Source organism: Mycteria americana, chromosome 7 (assembly GCF_035582795.1).
Source record: "Mycteria americana isolate JAX WOST 10 ecotype Jacksonville Zoo and Gardens chromosome 7, USCA_MyAme_1.0, whole genome shotgun sequence".
NCBI lineage: Eukaryota > Metazoa > Chordata > Aves > Ciconiiformes > Ciconiidae > Mycteria > Mycteria americana.
In genome coordinates, this window is record NC_134371.1 from 44,427,946 (window position 1) to 44,450,679 (window position 22,734).

The 22,734-nt window shown below is 37.2% G+C and overlaps 1 protein-coding gene across 4 annotated transcripts in view; it reads right to left on the bottom strand.

The window, feature by feature from the left end:
* DENND1B (DENN domain containing 1B) overlaps nt 1–22,734 on the bottom strand; it is a 170,181-nt gene that overhangs the window by 64,002 nt on the left and 83,445 nt on the right. For 2 of the 4 annotated variants that reach the window (XM_075508165.1, XM_075508167.1), the window contains 3 exons: nt 19,543–19,596; nt 15,983–16,093; nt 1,695–1,795 (listed from right to left, as the gene is read on the bottom strand). In XM_075508165.1, the coding sequence (XP_075364280.1) occupies nt 1,695–1,795; nt 15,983–16,093; nt 19,543–19,596 (266 nt within the window). Of the gene's footprint in view, nt 1–1,694; nt 1,796–15,982; nt 16,094–19,542; nt 19,597–21,422; nt 21,483–22,734 lie in introns of all 4 variants that reach the window. The other 2 variants (XM_075508168.1, XM_075508166.1) reach the window with 2 other exon arrangements.

Below are 22,734 nucleotides of genomic sequence, written 5' to 3' on the forward strand. Positions count from 1 at the left end.
AAAGAAAGAGGGATATAAATGAGTTTTACAAGTTTAAGAAACTCCATGCTTCTTTTTAATGGGTAAAAAAAATTCTCAGGTCACACCAGAATGACCTAGAATCTCAACTATTATCATCATCACAAGAAGCTGTGTACAGCATCTAACATTATTATTTCTGGAAACATTATCTGTGCTTAGGAGGGGAAATAAAAAAATCTTGTAGTATTCAGGATGCACTCTGCAGGGTACAGCTTGAATAAAGGTGTTGATCTGCCTTCTGAGAACAGCATTTATGGATGATACTAAAGAAATTACAAAGCTTCTGGCAGTAAGCTCAAGTAATAAAAAAACTAAACAAATACATGCAAGCCCTAGCCCCATCTTGGTGCATTTTATCAAAGCTAGGAGGAAAAACAATTAGGACAGAGTTTCTTCAAAAGAAAACTATCATTAAGATGAAAGGCTTAGCTATAGTTGAAAGTAAAGGGAGGAGTGGGAGAAGAATATTTGATTTCTTTTTAAAAACAATAAATAATATACATATGAAGTATAGGAACTATCACAGAAAAAGATATACCATGGGCAAATATTGTAAACTTGAGGAAAAACTATCAAAGAGACTTAAGGAAACATAATGAGAATTTCTTTTAAAACAAGAAGTTCAATAGACTGGGTGGAGTTCAATGGAACATCAATATTTATAGGTTCCAGAAGAAAAACAAAACATTAAGTCCAGCAAACATACAAGCATAATTTACTTCTGTGAAGAAAAACATTAGTAACAGAAACACAGACTTATGTTGGTAGACATCTGACTTGGACTCAGTTTTTATATATAAGAACAGTTCCGGATCTCTAATATGGCTTTAAATGCTTCATTTTTCCACCACAGATCCACAGAGTCTAGTTAAAGTGAAAGTCTCCAGGGACGGATACTCCTGGTTTAGGTGCTTTAATGGAAACTCTCATTTGGTATCTCTGGCACTACTACAAATAAAAGAAAGTAGATTTCTTAGCCTGAAATCTTAACACACAGGCATGTGGAAACATCCCTTGAAGGATCAGAAGTGACTCAAAAAGTGATTCAAGTGATTCTTGTTCAACTTAAAAATTTGCCAAAACCATGAAGTCTGTCATGTGAACAGAAACACGTCAGGAGAAGCAGAATCCTTATAATGAAAATTTTGGAAGTACCAAAAGGAGATTTTAAGCTCTTTCAGGAAGGTGTTGAATAGGATCCTGAACCTGGCTGAGTCTAAAATATTGAATCATTGTATGCACCTAATGAAAACATTGATGCTTACTAACGTTTGATTCCTGAAAAACCGATCAGTTTTTTTCTGAATGCTTCTATCAGTATCATTTATCTCAAGTTAAAATGAATGCCAAATAAAAGAAAACCATAACACAGCTGCATTTAAATTACTGAATGCATTCTCTAACAATAAAACAGTAACAGTTATTATAAACATGATTCTAAATGTTGCATTGATAGTAATCAGCACTGTAATTCAAGGTACCAATTCAAACACCACGTAAAGGCACGCTGAAATCTCTCTATTCCAGTCACCATTTAAGCATTGGCTTAAGTGCTTTCATAAACTGGATCCTCTATATTTAGTCACATAAGTAGTTAGTGTTTTCATCAGTCACTTAGAATTACAAGACAGGTAAGAATCTCAGAAACGGGGATAACAGGTTAGCTGTCTTACCAGCAGTAGTCCAGAAGATGTGGAGGAAGCACTGGGATGTAAATGTGTTGCCAATACATTGGATATAACAATGCAGCTGACGCATGAACACAAGCAGTTAACTAAAAATAAAAATACACACACAGAATTGGCAACAAAAAATATGAATAAAAAGAAAATACAAAATCTTAAATTAACTTTTAGACACATAAGAATCTTAACCTCCCCAAACCACCTATTATAGTATTTTTTAATTACTTCTAATTGCTTAAACACATCTATGAAGAACTCTGATATATGTATACAAGTACAACATTTGCAAGAAGTCAGACTAACAAGTCAATTAAAAGTTAGCCCTGCTCAGCTCTTTCCTTGAAAAAAAAAAATAAACATGCACTACTTGATGTTTATCAAACATGGGTACTGCCACAAACACACAGAACTTGGGTGCACCCCAGCTGTACTCAGCGCCGCTGAGCGGGAAAGACTCAGGGGAGGTTTTTGGTCCACATTTCTGCTGTTTGGAAGAACTGGAATTGATCTGAACCTGCATGAAGCCACAGAAGAGCATTAAACTCAGGAGCAGGATTAATTTCTGTTTGTGTCACTATCTTGATTTCCAAACCACCTTTAAAAAAAAATCTGAAGTGAATATTCCCTGTGACAGCAAAGCAACTTTATTACGATTTTCCAAAACTCCCTTCCCAAAGCTGAGACTGGCAAGTCTGGCACTAGCATCACCAGAAAATGAAGGACTCCTTGACCAAGAAAGGTGGTGTTACAGTCTGCTTACCATTCAAAATCTGTTTTTCTAAAACAAACAAGCAAACAAACAAAAAACCACCACAAAAAACAAACATCAACCCATCCCCCCGCCCCCTCCCCCCCCCAAAAAAAAAATCTATGGAATTGATTAGAAATGTGGTCTAGTTCACTCCTCGAGTGAACAAAATAATCTGCAATACCTAAAGAATTCAAATTTGATCTACCAAATACCACTTTGCTATCAGGGAGTCACTCAAATGTATTTATTTTATTATGCAGCCACAGAGTTACAACAGAATGAGAAAACATCAAGACTGTGTTCAAAATGAGGTAGCCTATATCCAGCAAATAAAACACTACAAACCTCATAAAATAAAGACAAAAAAAATTAAAGAGAAAGGGAACGCTCCATGTAGAAGACACCAAGCTTATGGAAAAAGACAAGATTGTCCTAATGTTTTATATCACAACAAAATTACTATCCGAGGTTAACTTGATAATAGCACTGTTTATTAGACATGTACTTTTACAGTAACAAAACGAAGAGCTAAAAATAAAATGTAAATCCTGTCCATACAGCAAGTGCTAAAACATTATGGATTTTACAGGAAAAAAAAAAAAACAACCAGCTTCTTTGTGGAACAGATCAGCAGTTAAAGCTTTCACACCCTGGCTGTCTTGGACATTTAGACTTGTAAATAAAAATTATACTGCAATTTTGTACATGTATTTTTACACTAAATATTAAAAACAAAACAAAAAAAAAAAAAAAAAGACCATCGCAGCAGAAATCACAGACAATTACAATTTGTGCAGCATAGTTTGCTTAGCACTCAGATTAATATAACACGATTAAATATGGAAAAGAAGAGGGTCTGAAAGCTCCTGAGGGATATCATTAGGGCAAATTGCCAAAGAATGAAACATGAGCCAGTCAGGAGAGTCTGGAAGCTGCAGTAGTACCAAGGGACTTGAATGTTCGACAGTTGGAGCTTCAGTAATGTGTGAACTGCAGGTTAAGGTATCAGGAGACTCTGTTCACTGACACACAGAATGTCACTATTGACCAGCGAACTGCCCGAGCCTGACAGCTACACTACAGAAAGCCAAGTATATCATAATTCCGTATTTAAACTCTTCGTTTCAGATTAACATCTCGTTTCTTAGCTTTACATCAAACCCCTGCAATTACTCTCATTTTAGACTTATAATAATGGCTATTTTAATAATTACTATGTTGTTACTAAGAATTAATTGATTTGGGGGAAGAAATAAATGAGTATTTTATCCCTCTTCTACACAGTGGGACTTATGAGTTTTATTTCCATATTATCTCTCTCTGTAGTTTAACTAATACTACTGATAGCGCAGTCAAGCTATCCTGTTTTTTGCTCTTTTACTCAAAATGGGTATGGAATTACTAATTATTATGTCACATACTATTGTACATAGTATATAAATTTCAAACCACAACTATCTATATAAAAATTAGCATTTCATATATTTCAATCACAGACTGAAATAAAGCTGAGCATACAGTTATACAGGATATCCCCCAATGTATACAGCCTCCTCCTCCTACTCTTAATAGGCATTCTTAAATTATGAATTAAGATGACTATACTATTTGCATGAAGAAATATTTTCCTATCTTACGCATATGTCTGTGTTATAATTTAGTTCTCACTTTAACAGAGGAAGTGGATAATTCCTTAAAAACATTTGAAGTTTTATTAATTCCCTTGTTTTACAACATATATTTTGGTGTGGCACTCAGACTGGCATCTATTTAACATTTGTAATCAAAAAAATCTACTAAATTTTAGCTTTTGTAGCAGGAAAGGTAAAGATTTGATTACTTACACATCAAGGTTTTATTGTACTGTTCCTTGCTTTTCTATTTAATGACTTCTTAACGTAACATCTTATTTAAACATTTCTATCCATGCTGCTGCAGTAGGTTTCCAAACATTTTAGTATGGCATGAATATGTTTTATAGTTTCCTGTTGTATACAGCCTGTAATATAAGCAGCTATGGGATTCTGCTGCTCTTCAAACTGTGTGACATTTTAATACTGTGCCAACTCTGCCTTTAAGCAAATACTGATAAGATAATTACAGATTTCATATTAAAAATTGCACGCTTTCTGGCAAATTCTCTTTTTGCCTTTTTTATTTTTTCAACAGTGACTGCATTTCTCAAATGCATTAGCTATTTAAATAACTTACCTCTTTAACTGACATATTCACTCTTCTAAATAGAACAGGGACTACTGCAAATCTTGGAATAATGCTGCATGTCTTAAGCAACCAGACAGTTCAAGAGATCTGAAAAGCGTTCGGGGACCAGGTAGAGCCCCACTGCTTACATCAGAACACAGAGGTCTACAGAGGCGGCACTGGATTTGGAGGGGTATCTGATAGCATCTGCACTTGGGAGTGGAGCCAGGCAGAGCCCCCCAGGCACCCTGCGGAACACTGAAGGAGGAGACGGTAAGGCAGAGAGCGCAGCACAAGCTCCTAGGTGCAGAAATGAGCATCTGTTGCTTGACCAAGTGGTGAGATCTTTTGCAGAAAAAAAATCTTTATGCTATTTAGGGAAAAAGGCATTCGTATGGAGCCTGTCTGTTGATTGCTATCAATTCCAAAAGGAATTATCAAGATCCACCTTTTAAAAAAAACTTTGTAAGAAGAGAAACGTTATAGATCAGAAAAATCTCTTTTTCAAGACAGGTAGTCGTTACCCTAAATTATCTTGAAGTTGTCTTCAAGGCTGTGTACAACCTTACCTATTTAGCCAGTGACGACAACTGGAGATGACATCAACTATGAACTGCAATCCCCTTTACAGATAAGCTTGTATATAAAAGGTGAAAGCATCTGTCCAATAAAATTTGCTATATATTTATGTATACACACATATATCATTGCTCAACCCTGCAGTTTGCTAAAAAATCTTAAATTATAGCAGAACAGTGCTGCAGAACCTAGTTACTGCAAATCTGATAGTTTATTACATGTTTTGAGGCAACAAATGATGTTAAGATCCTCCTATAGTCCACTGCACTGGAAAAGACCTACCAGAGTTGTGTTTCTATCCATAATAAAATAGGCAGGCAGTTTTTAAGTAAAGTTTTTGTCTGTTGAAACCCATTTGTCAATATTGAACAGAACTTTCAATATTTCTGCCTTCCAACAATTTTGATTTTTTAGACTGTTTTTCTCCATTTCAAAGAATGTCTTCTAGTTTAAACAACTATTATTTTAAAAATAAATCTAATTATGGCTTTAAAATTGCTTTTAATAATGTGGTTTTAAATTACATAAACAACATGAGTCAATTGACTTGACCTACTTAAAAACAACTTTTAACAAAAATTTAAACATTGAACCCTCGACTAGACAAATTTAATTTGAAATCCCTAGCATTTGCATTGGACATGAAAAGAAGTTTCCTGTCCCATACTATCAGTAATGAATTTACTAACATTACTGAATACAACTGAAAGTTTCAGTCTGTTTGCGATCTCTTCTGATAAGACACTGCAGCCAGCATCACCACATAAGCTTTCATCACCCTGTAAGGAAAGTATGTGGTGTGTATATACAAAATCCAGAGTTTTGTAGTGATTCTGGTACAATAATTTTATCTTTGTCTCCTAAAAAAAAAAAAAAAAAAAAAGGCAGCAACTACGTGCCTAGTGATAATAAAGTCTCTCCAAACAGTGGGAGACCACATTACAAAGTTTTTTAGCAAAATTCATTATTGGGTGACAGTAAATGGATTACTACCAAATCCCTGTAAGACTGAAATAATGCACAAATTCTAGAGAATGATGAGTTACTTTCCAATAAGCTTGGCAATAAGCAGCTACTTTGGAAGACTGTTGTTCAAAATCTATGCACTGCTGAACAGGAACAGTCAGGAAAAGTTTTAGTTCAAGACTTGATCAAAGCAGGTTTACCTGCTCCTGGGAACATGAAGAGTGCAGCTCCTCCCTGTCCCTCATGTGGATGCAGTAATTCTGATGCGTGTATCTGCTACCCCAATGCTCACTTCTATCAATGAACCTTTCTACTCTGGATTTCAAAGGGACTGGCCCCTTTTTCTTTTCTTTTTTTTTCTTTTCTAATTTTAGTTTTTGCTAGAACACTGTGACATGCCATACTACTTCAGCCGAAAGATTTTCTGCAGACTCACACATTATGCTTATTTGATACCTATTATTCACATAATTTCAATGAGTAACATGAAAATAATTATTCTGTATCCTGCACAAAACTCACCTGGCAGTTACTTTCTATGTATATAAATTATTTTCTTCAAAGACTTTTCTATAACCAAAGGTAAAAAGAGAGGCAGAGCATAGGTGGCAAGATTTGCATGTACCGCAATGCACAAACTAGAAAGACAGAAACTGATTAGCAGAATCTTGTCAGAAAGCCAGAAACAGCAACAGAAGTTAGACAAAACGCTAAAGTAAAATTAACCTGTGATACCGTACAACCTTTCAAAATCTACTGTAAGCAACTAAAGAACTACTGTGATAAAACCATTTCCTGAAAAACCCTCAAACGCTGTCAATCTCTGTCAACACCATGTCCAGAAATGGGTACTGGTGTGCTCTCTCCCTCCTCCCTCACAGTCCCATTGGGCCAAAGAACTGCTTCCCTCCCACTGCCTTGACCACACATATGTTGAAAGATGCCAAAGATTCTGTTTACTTATCTCATCTACTTACTAATACCTATAGCAATAAATTGTAGGGGATGGGTCACCATTTTACCACAATTCCAGTAGCTACCATCAACCTAGACCAACTCTTATTGCTGTTACCCCAGTACTCCCAGTTCACGAGAATTACTGAGAAACCACTACCCGCTTCCTGAAAGGGGAACAGTCATACGAGTGAAAGGAAGCCTCTCCTCTACATTAGTACAACTCCTAAGACTACCAGCTTTGTTAGACGGGCATCCATATCTACATCTTGTTTGATCGGGAACGGGATCCCAAACCCATAACAGATACTTAATGGTTGCTAAGACCTACCTTCCCATCCGTTTCTTGAATGGATGGGGGAAGACTGCTGGGGAGTAAAAGTGGGAAGGGAGCCCCCCTTGCTTTTGCCAGTTTACAACAGAGCCTAAGTCCCTTCCCAGCTCTAAAGAATAAACAGTCAGACTAAATCATAAACTTAGTCCATTCTGCTGGCCTTGGTGGGAAGTCAGAAGACACTGACGAAAAAAAAATTTAGCAACAAAAGAGAACAGAATATACTGTCCAAGCCACAATATCCAAAGCCACTTCTTATGCATTTCTTTAATTTAGCTCCTGGCTAATCATTTCCCATCTGCCATCCCCATAATCTTTAAGAAGAAAAAGAGGGAGGACCTTAAACGAGCCATGATGCATTTTCCTCCTGTTGGCAAGATGAGACCCCCAGCTCTCCTCTCTCACAGAAGGGAGAGAGGGGAAGGGAAATATATTTCCACAGATGAAAATTTTAACTTTTTCCATTGTGAAAATTAAATGTGAAAAAGAAAACACTAATATAAAAAACTTATTGTCTCCTGGGTTTGTGAGGTTTTTTTAGTATTATTCACTTCCTTTTATCATTATTTCTGGGGGAAGGAAAGGGAAGAGAAGAGTGTTATTCATGAATTTGACAGCACTTCATATACAATCATTTTCATTCTTTTCTTGCAATTCTTGATTCACAAAGCAGCATTACGGCATCATTCTTGTGCGTTAGTTTGGAAAGGAGAAGAAAAGACTGCAGACGCTGTTTGCTCCTTGCCTATGGCTCCAGGAGTAACATGTTTCCCAACAATGGAAGCTGAGCAGAAAAAAAAACTGAAGTGGTAGTAGACAGGTGAGGGCTCAACAAGGAATACCACTGGCATATTGTGCCTATACTAAGGACCTACATGCACTTTTACAGATAATCAGAGCTATCCATATAACAAAGTAGGTGTGGATGGCATAGAAAAAGCCACGTAACTCAATTCAGTTACTCATTTTCTTCATCCCACAATGGTTTTTAGTATTTTTCATAGGTTGAAAATGAAACTTCTGGAAGTTAGTTGTCAGCTTTTATCCCTAACACGTTAAGATTAGGTTAACTAACAGGTCTCTTCTGATATTCATTTATCCTATAATAAACTAATTATGCTTCTTTACATCATCTGTTCAATAATTTCAGTTCCTCATATTTCTTCATTTCATCTCTGTACATTCTTGATAATTTGTTTATTCTCATTTTGACATTCATTCATTTCTTAACTTCTTTATCTCTTCCTCTCTCACAAAAACACAGAACACCACAAACATATACATCTTTTTGTCCCTTTTCCTGACCATCTCCAGACTCCCCCTTTACTCCCTCCTTTATTTTATGACCTGTCTCCATAGAGGAAGAGCTACCCTCCCTTAAAAAAAAAGAGAGAGTTCTGCAAATGTTTCTCACTTCTGAAAGGAGAGTTTCCAGGAAAATAATTTTTATTAACATTTCCTCCCCCAGAGTAACTCCATGGTATGTTCTTCTGTCATACACTAATTAAGAAGCAGCAGGGAACAGCTTCCTTGTGAATAGCTGACAGACAACTTATTTACTGCAAGCAAGAGTAGAGATAACCACTGACTATGTTATAGTTCATCTTGTCATTGGTAAATTTTGGAAAACAAGAGTGATAAAGCAGCAGTGACTGAAAAAGGGGAAATCTTGCCATAATGGCACACCAGAACAGAGAGTTGGTATTACACTCCCACACCCTTCAGTAACTCATCATCTTATGCTTCACATGACCACCAATTACTTCAGTGGTCCTTTTTTTAGGGGGTGAGACAGTTCTGGTCAACAGAATACAGACTCCTTCACTTTCATTTCTCATACAGCCCAACCACAAAGGACTCAGTACTTAAAGGCTTCTCTTAGATTGCATATGCCCACAGCAGCATCTGCACTGCCTATACACAGCATTTTGTTCCGGCAGTTTTTACTGAATTGACAAAGATGATATGAATTGGAAAAAGAAACAACTTTTGCCCCAGATTATCTTAATCTTGGATTTGTTCTTTTTCCTGAAAGTGCTAGTAAGTGAAAAAATTAGTTTTGAAATGAATTTGTAGATCTGTCTTTCTGTCTACATTCTTTTCTTTTACAGTGTGGTTTTTTGGGTTTTTGTTTGTTTGGGGTTTGGGTTTTTTGTTTGTTTTGGGTTTTGGGTTTTTTTTTTTTTATAAAACCCAGTGATATAGTTCTTCATGGTTTACATAGATGGCAGGTAATAGCAATCTGCAACTTTTTCTTGGTTTTTTTCCCCCCTCTCATTAAAAGAAAAAGAATTTTAATCATTTGCTGACCACACATTTCAATTTCTTTTCACAAATTCTTTCACAATTATTTCTCCTAATATTATGCTGTGGCAATGGGAAAACTATTCTAAACTTCAAGACTGGAGGAGCTTTCCAGGTCTGGCTGAATATCCTAACCACATTTTGATTCCACATTGACATCCCGCAGCTTCATTGCTAGAAGTACACTCCCTATGGGTGTCCCAATGGGACCTTAACTGCACCCACAACACGCACCTCTGCCCAGTTTATCTGAACCATAAAAAAAAAAAATTATTAAGCCCCACTTCTCGTCTGCTCCCAGATCAAATGGTCTAATTGACCTAATATTCCAAAATGAATTCTAATTATGCTTCTGGGAGCTAAGTGAGTATCAGCAGAATATCTGTTCTGCCTTGCAAGTTAATGATAAATTCCCATCCTTTTCTTGTTTTCCAAGAACTAAATTGAGCCCTTGAACATTTCCGGCCACTATGTACTACATCACAGGAATTTGAGATACAGATTAAGTTTTAAATCTATAATTTTTTAAATTATTGGAACAGTATTATTTACAAACAGATCTGCCATACACTTCATAAATACATTTTTAGATAAAATTGTGACTGCACTACAGTGCACAATTAAAATAAATTAGATGCTATAGTTGGTTTAATCAGAACCGGGAGCATCACCCTAGCACAGGGCAATGTGAGGATGTCACCAAGCTGTATGATGGCTCCTAATGCCACTGTTTTCTCCAACATGGAAAGTCTGTATGGAGCCAAGTGTTCCACTGCCTTGGATCCTTAGTCTGCACCAGAGGAGTAGCTCCATAAATAGCCAGCTTTGAACTCAGAAACATAAAAATACAAAAGAGGATCCTTCTGTCTTTCCAGGCTCCACACTAACGTGCACTGTGCTCCAAAACCACATCCCAGCAATCTGGCCTAGTCACAAAGCACTGCTTGGCAGTTTTTTTAACCATATCCATGAACCTCCAACATGTAAACCACAGAGACATTTAAGTGAAGTGGGAGAAATAGACAACCACCACAGTTGTTTTCTGATTCAGCTGACGATATTACTGCCTTGGGACATACAGATTTTTCGAATAAACTCAACAATCTTGGATTTAGGGCCAGATGCAGGAGGAACGAAGCGATTCACAAAGACAACGTGTTTAGAGTAAGGGGTGTTTCGCTTTCTCTAGCTGCAGCTGGTATTACATTCTCCAAGGAGCCTCTGCGTCTTCCCAGTGTCTGAGCGACCATGGATAGTGTGACCGTACCTGAACAAGACTAGCGAGGCAAGGAACAAGAAGCCGCTGCTCAGTCCAACTAACTATGGTGACTGAGGGCAACTGCAGAAAGCTCTCTTTGCATATAAGCAACAATAAAAGTGATTCCACAAATGTCTGTTTGTGTGTAAATTGATATTCAGTGCTCCTTCACCACCAAAAAAAAAAAATCTGTATCTTTTATTGACATATACATTTGTTTTTATAGGGATCACCAAAGAAACCTACAGCCAGCGCAAAGCAGAACTTTGTAACCACCATGCTCTCAGACACATCAGACTTGTATTATCTGAAACAAATACTGGTCAAAATGGATATAACGTTTAGACATTTGCTTTAAAGTGTAGCATCCTTTCCACCTGCCAGTGTAGGCCGCAGAAGATACACTCTAGTTAGCATATTACTGACAGGATGATGAGAAAGCTCCTGTCAGACACGGGCCAGCCGGGTGTTTGAGACAAAACGCACAGCCCCAGCTGACTAGTTAGGGAAAGACTGGTGAGGTACAATTACAGAGGCATATGACAAGCTTTCATGCTTGAGTGACTTGAGAACCGATGACATGGCTTTAAACACCAATCCTTCCTACCTCCGGTCACAAAACAGCAATAAGTCAACTGATGCACTGTTGTAAAATCATGATTTATTCCTTTGCTTTGAATACATGAGAGTGTGGTATGATGTTCTGGTAGACTACCACAGCAGGTGCACTTGGGGCCGAAACATCTAGGGCCTGCCTCCAGCATGCATAAAATCAATGCTGTAGTTCAGCCTTCCTGGAAAAGCCATCCCCAGCACTTTAATAATTTATAGAAAGACTGAATTAAAAAATTATTTGTACTGAAACTCATACAGCTCCATGCAACTAATAAGAATACATGCAGATGCAGTGATGTGTGAGAAAATGGTGCTGTGCAAGAACATACAGCATGACATTTAGGAAAGGTCTTCCTTTTACAGCTAAAGTGAAACAACAGCCACCTCTGTGAATAGATCAATTCCTTTGTTTCATTCATCCTTTCATTTAATCCAAAGCCATATAATTTGTTTCTCTTTCATAGTTTACTGTTCAAAAGCCAGAAATGGTAATTTTTGCTACAAACAGATCTTACAGAGCATAATCCTCAGGCTAGCTGAATCCATCTCACTGTAACACTAAGCCTGAAGCAAGCTGTGAGGTTGGTGATAATCACATTATTAAAGTGGCTGGAAAGTCAAGCTAAAACAGGAATCAACAGTTAGGGCAAATAATGACCCAGAAGCTACAACAGAAAGGAGCGGCAGGAAGTTTCCACTCCTATCTTGGTGGTAATTGGTGGGGCAAGCAGACAAAGATCTCCACCAAAGGAGTTTTTTTAGGGGGTAAAAACATAGAAAATCAATTTAAAAGAAACTTGCAAAGAATACACACCAATTGCAAAAATCAGAAGATGCATATAAAACAAATGCCACTTGGCTGAACTAAAACATAAGCTGACAATTGAAACATACCCTCAGGATAAAATGGTACTTATCATCATCTTTTTCTTTTTTAATTAAAAAGCTACTCATCAGCTTAAAATAGGCAACCTTCTTTTCTCTTTCTCTTTTTTCCTCCAAAGTAAACCCTCTTTTTAAATATAGCATCATTTTTCCCCCTTTTTCCATAAGGGGGCTGATCCTTTACTTGAGTATAATGAAAGCATGAGATTTATAGGGCAGAAATGCTAGACAAAGAATTCCTGTGCATAAGTAAGTGTAGTTTTCCATTCCTGGCCCCCCACAAGAAGGGCAAGGAGAAAGTGAGCAAGGCCTTGAATTATGCCTTTTGTTATCAGTCGCTGCCCTGAGATAGTGAACCGAAACAGAGCTGGTAACTCGAAGGTGACATCACAACCCAGTCTTCATGAACTGACATGAACACTTGATATTCAGTTAACCCCAAAGATAAGGCACAACTCCCTTAACAGAAAGTTGGACTTGATAGCACTGTTTTTGAACAAATAATCTTTAAGTATCAAGCTGTAATTTAGGAATATTAAAACACAACCTTTGCAACACACAGTACCAGTCTGCTGTGTTTTGTACACAATAGTAAAACAGCACAAAGCTAGCAAATGCTAATGTCCAATTACACTCCATTTGCTTATTTGTATTATATTAAGCAATCCAACATTTGACAGAAGAAATATCTTATGCCAAAAACACATTTAGTCATTCTTGGCAATTCAATTAAATTCTTACAGGAGATACTGAGAAGTGTTTAATTGACTTTTTAAAACTATCTTGCTCTGTAAAGAAGCAAGCCTCACATCAGTCCCATTCTGTTTATGAAAGAGATTAGCAGGTAGCAGTTCTCACTGAAGTTCCTCATAAGCCAGGTCTATTTTTCTGTTTTATCAGAACTCACTAGTGCAAGTGAAAATTAACCCAGTCCTATATCAAAAGTGGATCTGACATGATGTGGCAGTAATTTCGTTTAGCTATGACATAACTAATGCTAGCAGACTGAAAAAATAACCAGAAGAAAGTGAAATTGATGTGCTATCTCTTTTTGGACTTGACCTGCAATCTACTATTTACATTCACAGCTTGGGAACGTTCTTCAGGATGTCCAAATGCCACTACAAGTGTCTGCTATTGCTACCCATCCTTGTCCAGGAGAGCGATATAAATTATTTTCAGGTGAGGACACCATCAAGATGACTCTTACTTCATGAAAAGTTTTGGAATAAACAGCTGTATTTTGAACAAAGTTAAAGTTTCTCACAAGCAGCATATTATATCTGTTGTTCTATAATGACTTCCAAAGAGCTTGGAATCTGAACATAGAAATAAGGTGGTCTAGATCAGCGCAGTGTGATTCTGATACCTCCTCTTCTCTTGTCCTATCATAGCAACAGAGATCATCTGAGATGTTCAGCCTAATAAAAACAAGTCTTAAGAGGATCCAAGTGTAGGCTGAGAGTACGATCCTAAATCGTGTTAAGCAGACAGACATGTGCCCACCACAGAATTAAGCTTTCACAGGCACAGAGCTGCCATCATGATTCCTATCTCCTCTCTACTGGAGCAGTAAAAGAGGTTTGACTAGGGCATCATTGGAGCTGAGGTTTTTTTTATGGTGGTTTTTTTTCTTTTTTTCTTTTTTCTTTTTTTCTTTAATATAGCAAGCTGGGTCCCAGACTGGCAAACTGAAAAAAACAAAAAACCAAACCAAATTTGATTCCATGCGTTAGCTACATCATGCGAACTTCTACTAAGCCAGGTTCTTTGAAAGGGCTTTCCCTTCAAATTCTCTTCACCGATTTGGGTGGTCTTATTACTATGTTGTAATGCTCAATTCTTCCCCTAGCCATTTTGGGGGGGGGGGGGGGGGGGACGACGACGGGACGGACGACGACGGGACGGACATGACACGACACGACAGGGGAAGACAAAAGTGTGATAGAATATGGAAATTTCCTAAGATAAAGTAAAATCTTTGGTGGTTAAAAATATACCATAGACTAGTAATTTGAAGATTGCCTATATTCATTCACTATTTATTTTTCTGGTTTTCTGTTGTTTATGTGGCCTCTGCTTATATGTCCCCTTGTTTCCTTTACTCTCCAATCACCATGGACTTACTTAGCTCCATATTCTGAAAACCACTGGTAAAGTGCTGTCTTTGTGCATTGCCCTAACTGCAATGGTGACTGCAGATTCAGGGACCCAACATTGTGGTGTTTTAAAAAAAAAAAACATAAGGCAGTTACATAATTGGCTACTACCACCTAGAATCGTAAAACCTGTAAGCCTCTTATGGCGATTCTGAATCTTCTCTATCTTAAATTTACTTTTGACTCAAAGGAATTTAAAGGGGTTTTATCCACTATTTATAATCCAAAAATTCTCACTCCTTACATGCACATGTACGTATTGAAAATCAGCACCTGCAAGTCTTTGAAAATATTAATTTTTAGTACTATATCCAACCTTGTACCTATGTGTTGAAAATAACTGTTCATTTATTTGGTAGTACAATTAGCAGCGTTCAGGAACATAAAGTCGATTTTCCACCATAGAAAGCATACCAAACAAAATGTTTTATGCAGTACTGTTGAAAAAAAATAAAGGTATTTTCAATGACTGTGCTTAACAGGCTAAAGATTCTGTGTAACAAATGTACTCTGATGAAAGTTGGTTATACAGTGACAGTCTTGTACTAATGCAAAATTAATCTTGGGAATTTTTTTCAAAATATAGGATATTTTAAAAACTCATAAGGTTCTGTGAAGAGTAAAACAAAATAACATCTGAATATTTAGGTATACTTTCAAAATGAAACACAACATTCTTTTATTAAGCAGTCTAAGCAGGCATAAGGGGGAAAAAAAAACATTTTAATGTGGGCAGTAGCCTAAAACCTTTAATAAAACCTTTAATAAAAAAAAAGGCTATTTTGAGTTGTACGTTATTATCAGTCTGAGAGCTGCTCCAAATCAGAGCTATTACAGTATGCACTCCCAAACCACTCTAACAAAGATGAATCTACCTATTACCAGGTTAGGATAGCAGCTATTATTATGGACCCTTGATTTCTTTCAAGTAGCTCCAATGGAATAAGCCACAAGTGAATAATAAAGATCTTATAATAGCCCTTAAGAAATCTTTTTAGGTTAGAAGGCATAGAAATGAACTCAGGAGAGTTAAAGAACTCTCATCTCCTGATAAGAAAAATAATTAACCTGACTTAATGTATCTGAGTAGGTCTTATATAAATCAGACTTTTGTACTTCAAGAGCCAGACTAAAACCATATATCAGAAAAGTATGTAGATATTGTCTTATAAGTACACATGGAACATATCTAAAACCACAAAGGTCTGCAGGTCATTTTGTGAAATGTTCAATATATTCTACTTGAAAGGAAACGTGTGAAGTACTTACAGTGCTTAGTTTCCTAGAGGTAATAATGATTCGTCTCTCATGCAACATACTGGCATAAAGTTGCAGCATGTTGTTCACATCCACAGCAACAAAATATTCAGTGAGGTTTCTCTGTTTAAATAAATAAGATGTTAACAATATAGCAACAGTTAGTAGCTAAGTGGAACATTTTAGATATTACTTACAAAAATTTTTGTCCAATTAATAGGTGGAAAAAAAACCAACCCAAAACTATGAAAGAAATCCCTTTGCATTAAAATTTGTATGCTTTAAGAATAATTGATTGGGTTTTAAAGCCAATGAAAAACTAACTTTGGTGTAAGTTATTAATATTTTGCTCATTTGATTATGCTTGCGAATTTAGGTTTGCCCTTTTTAAATTTGAAAAAATATGAAATTTGGTATTATATCAATAGCACCATATGCTACTAAGGTAACCATTACTTTTAACTCAGGAACAGATCTTCCACCACTGCAGTAACTGTTCTGTCATAGCTACAAGAGTAAAACTGTGCTATTTTGCCAGGCTTTCCCAAAGTCAACACGTTGTATTCTACTTCAATACAGCAAAAGAGTTTGTTGAAAAACACCAAGCTTTTCCTTGAACTGTATGCGCCAGGACACCAAATGTCCAGCAGCACCGGTAGAAGGTACTGGGTCCTGCAGCCACTCTTCGCCCCTGATGAGAAACCCACTGCCACCCCCACTGTGGGGTTTAACGAAAAGCAAAGTAACCAGCACCTCTTATTTATAGTTCAGGCAACACAAAAGTGGGGGAAAAAGAGAAAAAGGCTGGGGGGAAGGATCTCTGTGTTCCAGCTGAACAGTATTTCTGCATGGCACAGTGCCAGAGAGATACAAGTTCTGAGTAAGCTAAAACAGCTACCAGCAAAAATGCCTAGGAAAACAGCAAGTTTTTGTAAACGTTACAGAATATGTATGAAAATACAGTAATGCACCCCACAATATACAAAACATTTAATTTCACACATTCGTTATCATATCTGCAACCAGAACTCTTACTCATCTCTTCTCAGGAACAACATATTACTAAACGTTAACTTAGGAGGTCTATCAACTATATGCCCCAACCCAATGATAGAAACCTGAAGAGTGGAACTGTTAGTCTATACTGGATATGGCCAACACATGGCAGCAAGGTAATGCACCCCTGAAATAAAAGCAACAGCAAGACAAGTGGTAAAGGCTTCAGAGCGGGGCGACCCCCTGACTGCCAGCACCAGCACCCGCCCCCGCGGGGGCCAGGACACAGCGGCCGGCTGTGGCCTCTCCGGCTCATGGCCCTCGGCACTCAGGGAGCACGGCAAGGGGCAGAGCTGCTGCTCACCAGCTGCTGGTTTATCTCCTTACAGACTCTACTATATAGAAAGCTAACTTTAAATAAAGCCTGGATGATGATCAGAAGGTTGACCTCCTTTTTGGATATATTGCAATATTGAATAAAAAAAGGTACTGAAAATACAAATGAAGATCCAATGGACGATCCAGTTTCATGTAAATTCAGAAATACATTATTTATTCAAAGACACGGAGTATAGAGTTATTCTTGATCCATGCTGCATAAAATTTTGGAAGAGGGAAATACAAGAGCGCTAAGGCTACACACACCGCATTTAGAAAGAAACTCTGGTGTTTCAAGTGCTACTTTTTAACTGGTTGTCAGAGACTGATGCACCGTGATAATTTGAGCCCAATTTACCTTGGACACCCTCTAACACTGTAGTTGATAATGGTATGCTGATTCTGTGTTGCAAAAGTTGTGGTAAAAAGAGTTTGCAATCTTGTACAGAACAATATATCTTTGGGAGACAGTCACAGTTATTTCTGCATTACATCTGAAAAGTTACTGCCCCTGAAATATGTGAATCTTACAACAAAGAATAAGAAAATTCATTTTATTGCTAATTTACTGTAATTACCTCATCTCTTCGCTCCCTGCATGTTCTAACCCTCCATTAGTACCATACTATTTTGATTCATACTGGAAGGATGAGACTTTTTATAAATGGAGTAAAAAATAATTATAGAAAGGCACCATGAAAATTACTTTTCCTTTCTCCCACAGAATCAGGAAAATAAATACACAGTGGCACCATCACGAGATCCTCCATCAGCCAGAGGCCCAGAGAGAAGCCTCCCCACATTTTCTTCAAGTTGAACACATAACACACCTTCTAACCTCCAAAGCTATGTTTTATTAGAACCCCAAATACTAAGCTAGAACAAGAGAATTCTTTAGAATAGGGGAATTCAACCCATAGGGTGAAACAGATGAAAATAAACATTTAAAAACTAAGCCCTGTCCTGCCCAAAGAGCCCTTGCAACAAGGGTCCTCTCTTTTACTCCTCTGTCCAGCAACTTTCCATAGTTTTCTGGATTGCAACAAGGGTCGCGCCATCTTCTCCGGGTCCCTGGTGCAGACTCCTTTCCACAACCACAGACGTACCCGCAGGCCTCCTGTCTGCTACGAGCGCCCTGCCGCTCCTCGCCGACCCAGGCTTCCCCAGCTCCGTTTCCTTCCCTTGCCCGTCCCACCCTGCGGCCCAGGAGCCGCTGCCCGCCCGGGACGCTGAGGGGCACAGCCTCCCCTCTCACCCGCAGCGCGGAGGCAGGGAGCGGGTGATCGGGACGCCTTCCCCACCGCGCCTTGCCCATGCACCACCACAGAGGCTGCAAGCACCCTTCCGTCACGCTTTCTGCACAAACACCTCAACATCTACCAAGAACAAGTTGTGCGGTACTGCGTGATTTTGTACTGTGGTGAACCCCCAACAGCCTCACTTTCAGAAGGAAGTTGTTATTTGAAAGTGTAAAAATGCACATCTATGCATCCATATTCAATTCCAGATTTAAATGCAAGAGTGGAAAGCAGAAAGTTTCGAAGCTCTTATAGATGTTATCCAGCTAAACACATCAGAGAGAATGTGATCTCAGATTTCACATTTGCTATCTACCCACAGCACTATCGAGGATTTAGCATCTACAGAATGCAAGTCTTCATTTAAAAAACAAACAAACAAACAAAAAAACCACAACCACCAAAACAAAACAAAAAAAACAAACCACACCACACCACCATTCCCGATGCATGGTTACCATCCAAACGTAAGCAGGTACGGCATGTTTTCAGAAAGCCTGAAACAATGCCTTCTTACACAAAAAATAACTGCATATCTTGATAGCTGAATTTGCAGCTTAGCAATGCAGTGTTTAAAGGGCAGGTATTCAAATAACATGAGGTGCAGAATTAGAATATATTTTACATAAATAATCCCAATAAATGCAAACAAGCCAAGTAATTATGAACAAAGGGCGGATATAGCAGTGGTCAAAAATGCCCTGTTAATGCTTTAAAATGGGTTAATGATGAATGCAACAGTAACTATTAGCTAAAGGTTGTAATAATAGACATTAATCACATTCTAAAAACAGTCTTGGAGAAAAAACATCTCCTATTGATAAAAGCAGAGTTCAGCCCTACCCGCAGAATGAGGTTGATACTTCTCCTAAATATTTAAAAAAGAAACTGCATACTTACGCTTTCAGGGATTGTTGGCAATCCAGTTATATCAGGAGTAATGAAATACGAGTGCTAATCAATGGGGAAAAATAATTAATAATGTATGCACACAGAAACCAAAATTTCTTTTTTAAAAAATCCAGCATTTAGGATTTCCAACCCCATCTTTGTTTAAGCAAATAGCCATTTTTCCAATAGCATTCTTACCACTACTAGACAAAGAATTAAGCAGATCACGACACGAAATGACAAGCTCTGGTTCAGCACAGCACACAAACCAAGGGAACAAAACGCTGGGCTGCAGTTTTGAAATAACACTGAAATTAAGCCAGCTTTAAATGTTGTCACGAGCCTGAGAGTAGCACTGATTAACTTAAGCGTTGATTTAAAAATTGCAACCAAAAAAAAAAAGTTAAAGGACAAAATGTAAATTTAGAATGCAAAAGGAAAAATCATTCACATAAGAAAATTAATTAGAATAGAAATATTATTACTTGATATACATTCTCTTCTCTTTCCAAACGTCTTTGAATCAAAAATGTCCTAACAGAAATGCAAGGTCTGACAGCTTGAGATTCTGTAATCGTTTATGAAATACATTAGCAATTTTATGCATCTTAGTTTGAGGCCATCTAGGATGTAAATATAAAATGGATTAAACTAAAAACAGATGTAATTTAAATTATTCTCATTAATCCAGTGCTTTTAGTAGTTATCAGACATGGATTTAGCTTAGTAATTCTAAGGCATTTTTGCATATTAGTCTAAATCGTGAAGGACAAAAAACCTTAAGTGCATACTAAGTAAGTTTGATAATTATTGACTTTTTAGCTTTTATTTAACATGATTTTGACATTTTTCGTAGGCTTTCTTTGTTTTTATAGTGTATTTTAAAATTATAATTAACAACACAAAGACACAGTTTGTTTTCAAGCCAAACTTGAAAAAGATATACCAAAACATAAAGGAAGTCTATAAGATATTAAAGGTGTCTTGTGTTCAAGAAAAAAAAAAATTTATTAATACTATTAACTCTGTGTAGGAGACTTATTAAACCAGCTTGATACATTTAATAGAAAATTTTCCCCACAAATTAGGTCATTTGGCAATAGTTAAAAATTTAAGAAGAAAAAATCGGCTTAAAAAAGGCATCCCATAAACATCATAGCACTTGCACAATAAATATCCCAGGTTATTGTTTTGCATCAACAGAGAAAAAAAGCTAAGATTTTTTCTCTAGTCAAGAACAGGAAAATATTCAGATTAATGGAATGCCTACATTCTTCAGAAGTATAGCGAGAACAGAAAATTATTTCCTATATGTAATAAGGTCACAGAATATTTATCAAAAGATTTCTGAGTAATGAAGTTAATAACTTAGAGCAGTAATTATTTATAATTAACAAAGTAATAATACTTCACTCATTAAACAGAAAAGGAAGTCAGAACTGTGAGAAGCAAAGACCCATTACTGCAGTCATTAAGAGTCATAAAGCAGCAAAAATAGTGTGGTATGGAGTCCTCGCACATCTTTATGAACTCCCTTAGGAAGATATACGACCTTGGAAGAGATACTAAATTAATAGTTGCTGTCCTGTATAAAGTTTCCCTAAAAAGGACACTAGAAAATGCAAGTTTTGTTCATCAATTTAAGGGTTTGATTTTGGTTGCGGTTTTTACAAAAGGATTATGACGCACACACACATAGCTCTGAAGTTAGACTGATTTAAACAGAATAGGTACATTAATATTAGACTGCTCTTTTAGGCTAAAGACAGCAGCAGAATTTCCCAAAGGACAGGTATAAATAAGCCTGAAATCACAAGAGATATCCTACAGCAAATAATTATTTCTTTAATTACAATAGGCTTTAGAGACTCAGTGCCTTTTAAACTCACCGATACAAGACAAGGCTGTTTTTTCAAAACTTGCTCACTTGCAAAAATCATCTCTTGGTTCTTATGCAAGATGAGAGAAAGATTGAACAATTGACTTTTTAGTTTTCCAACAAAAAGGCCAAAGCTGACTCTAATGCTTGTAATATTCCATGGTTAAAGTAATGGCTGAAAATGTTTATTCTTTGTATTCCTCCCCCATTCGAATTCAGACTTAACTTCGCTAGCTTTCCCAACAACAACAAAAAAAACCCAAACAAACAAAAAAATCATTTTTCTTAGCCATCTATGGGTAAAATAAAAAGCAACCCAAATTATATTTAAGCTCAGCTTCCATAGAACAAATGATCACCCTTCATAAATTTCAGCTGCAGAGTATTTGTTACTGGGACCAACAGGTGAGAGTAGAACTTGGTCCCTAACTGGACCACAGCATTTTGGTGTTCTCCTGACCAAGGATTACTGGGAAACACCATGTATCCAGATACTGGGTGTAATTTATGCATGATTATATACGTGCAATCCGAAGTACCGTTGTGGTCTGCCATCTAAACTCCGCTTCAGTGTCTATGAGCCTTACCCTGCAGCATACCTGAGTAAACGAGGGAAGGGATCTTTTTAATTCTGCATCATGAAATTTGAACTAGACTCATCCTAGCACAATGAAAAGCCACCTCATGATGTCATTTCTACAATTATTTTTCAGCCTGTAACTTCTTTTTAGGTCTATTACTACTGATGGTTTCAGTCTAGCTTATTTACAATTTACGAGGAGCAAAAAAGGAACATCAATATAAAAGACTAGGCACACAAAGTTGGAGTTGAAAGTGGCCATAAACATTTCCCTGCTCCCTGCAGCACTGAGCATTACAAAAACAGAGATGCCTGTAGATCCAACAAGCATTCTGATCGAGGCTAACCTATTCCTTCCTGCTCTGCCCTGTCTGAACCCACAATATTTGCTCGAGTGTACCTGCCGCCAAGCATTTGGCAGAAGCCCTGCATTTAGATAATCATTGTTCAGCTAAAAAGATTACAAAACTCTTTGATGTAACAACCTACTGGGAACAAGAGACAATTGAGAAAAAAATATTTTTTTCAGAAGTCAGATAATATTGAAATAAAACCAGCAAGCATCAACTTTATTGCAAGTGGCTTGTCATCCCAGTGTTGCCAGCTGTATTCACCACAACATCCATTTCTAGGTTCATCACAACATTCATTTTGAGGTAGGCAAGTTCTATGCAAGATGAGTTGCAACACTGATAGCAACAGGTAGTAACACATTGCAAGAAATACAAAGAAAAATATCTTA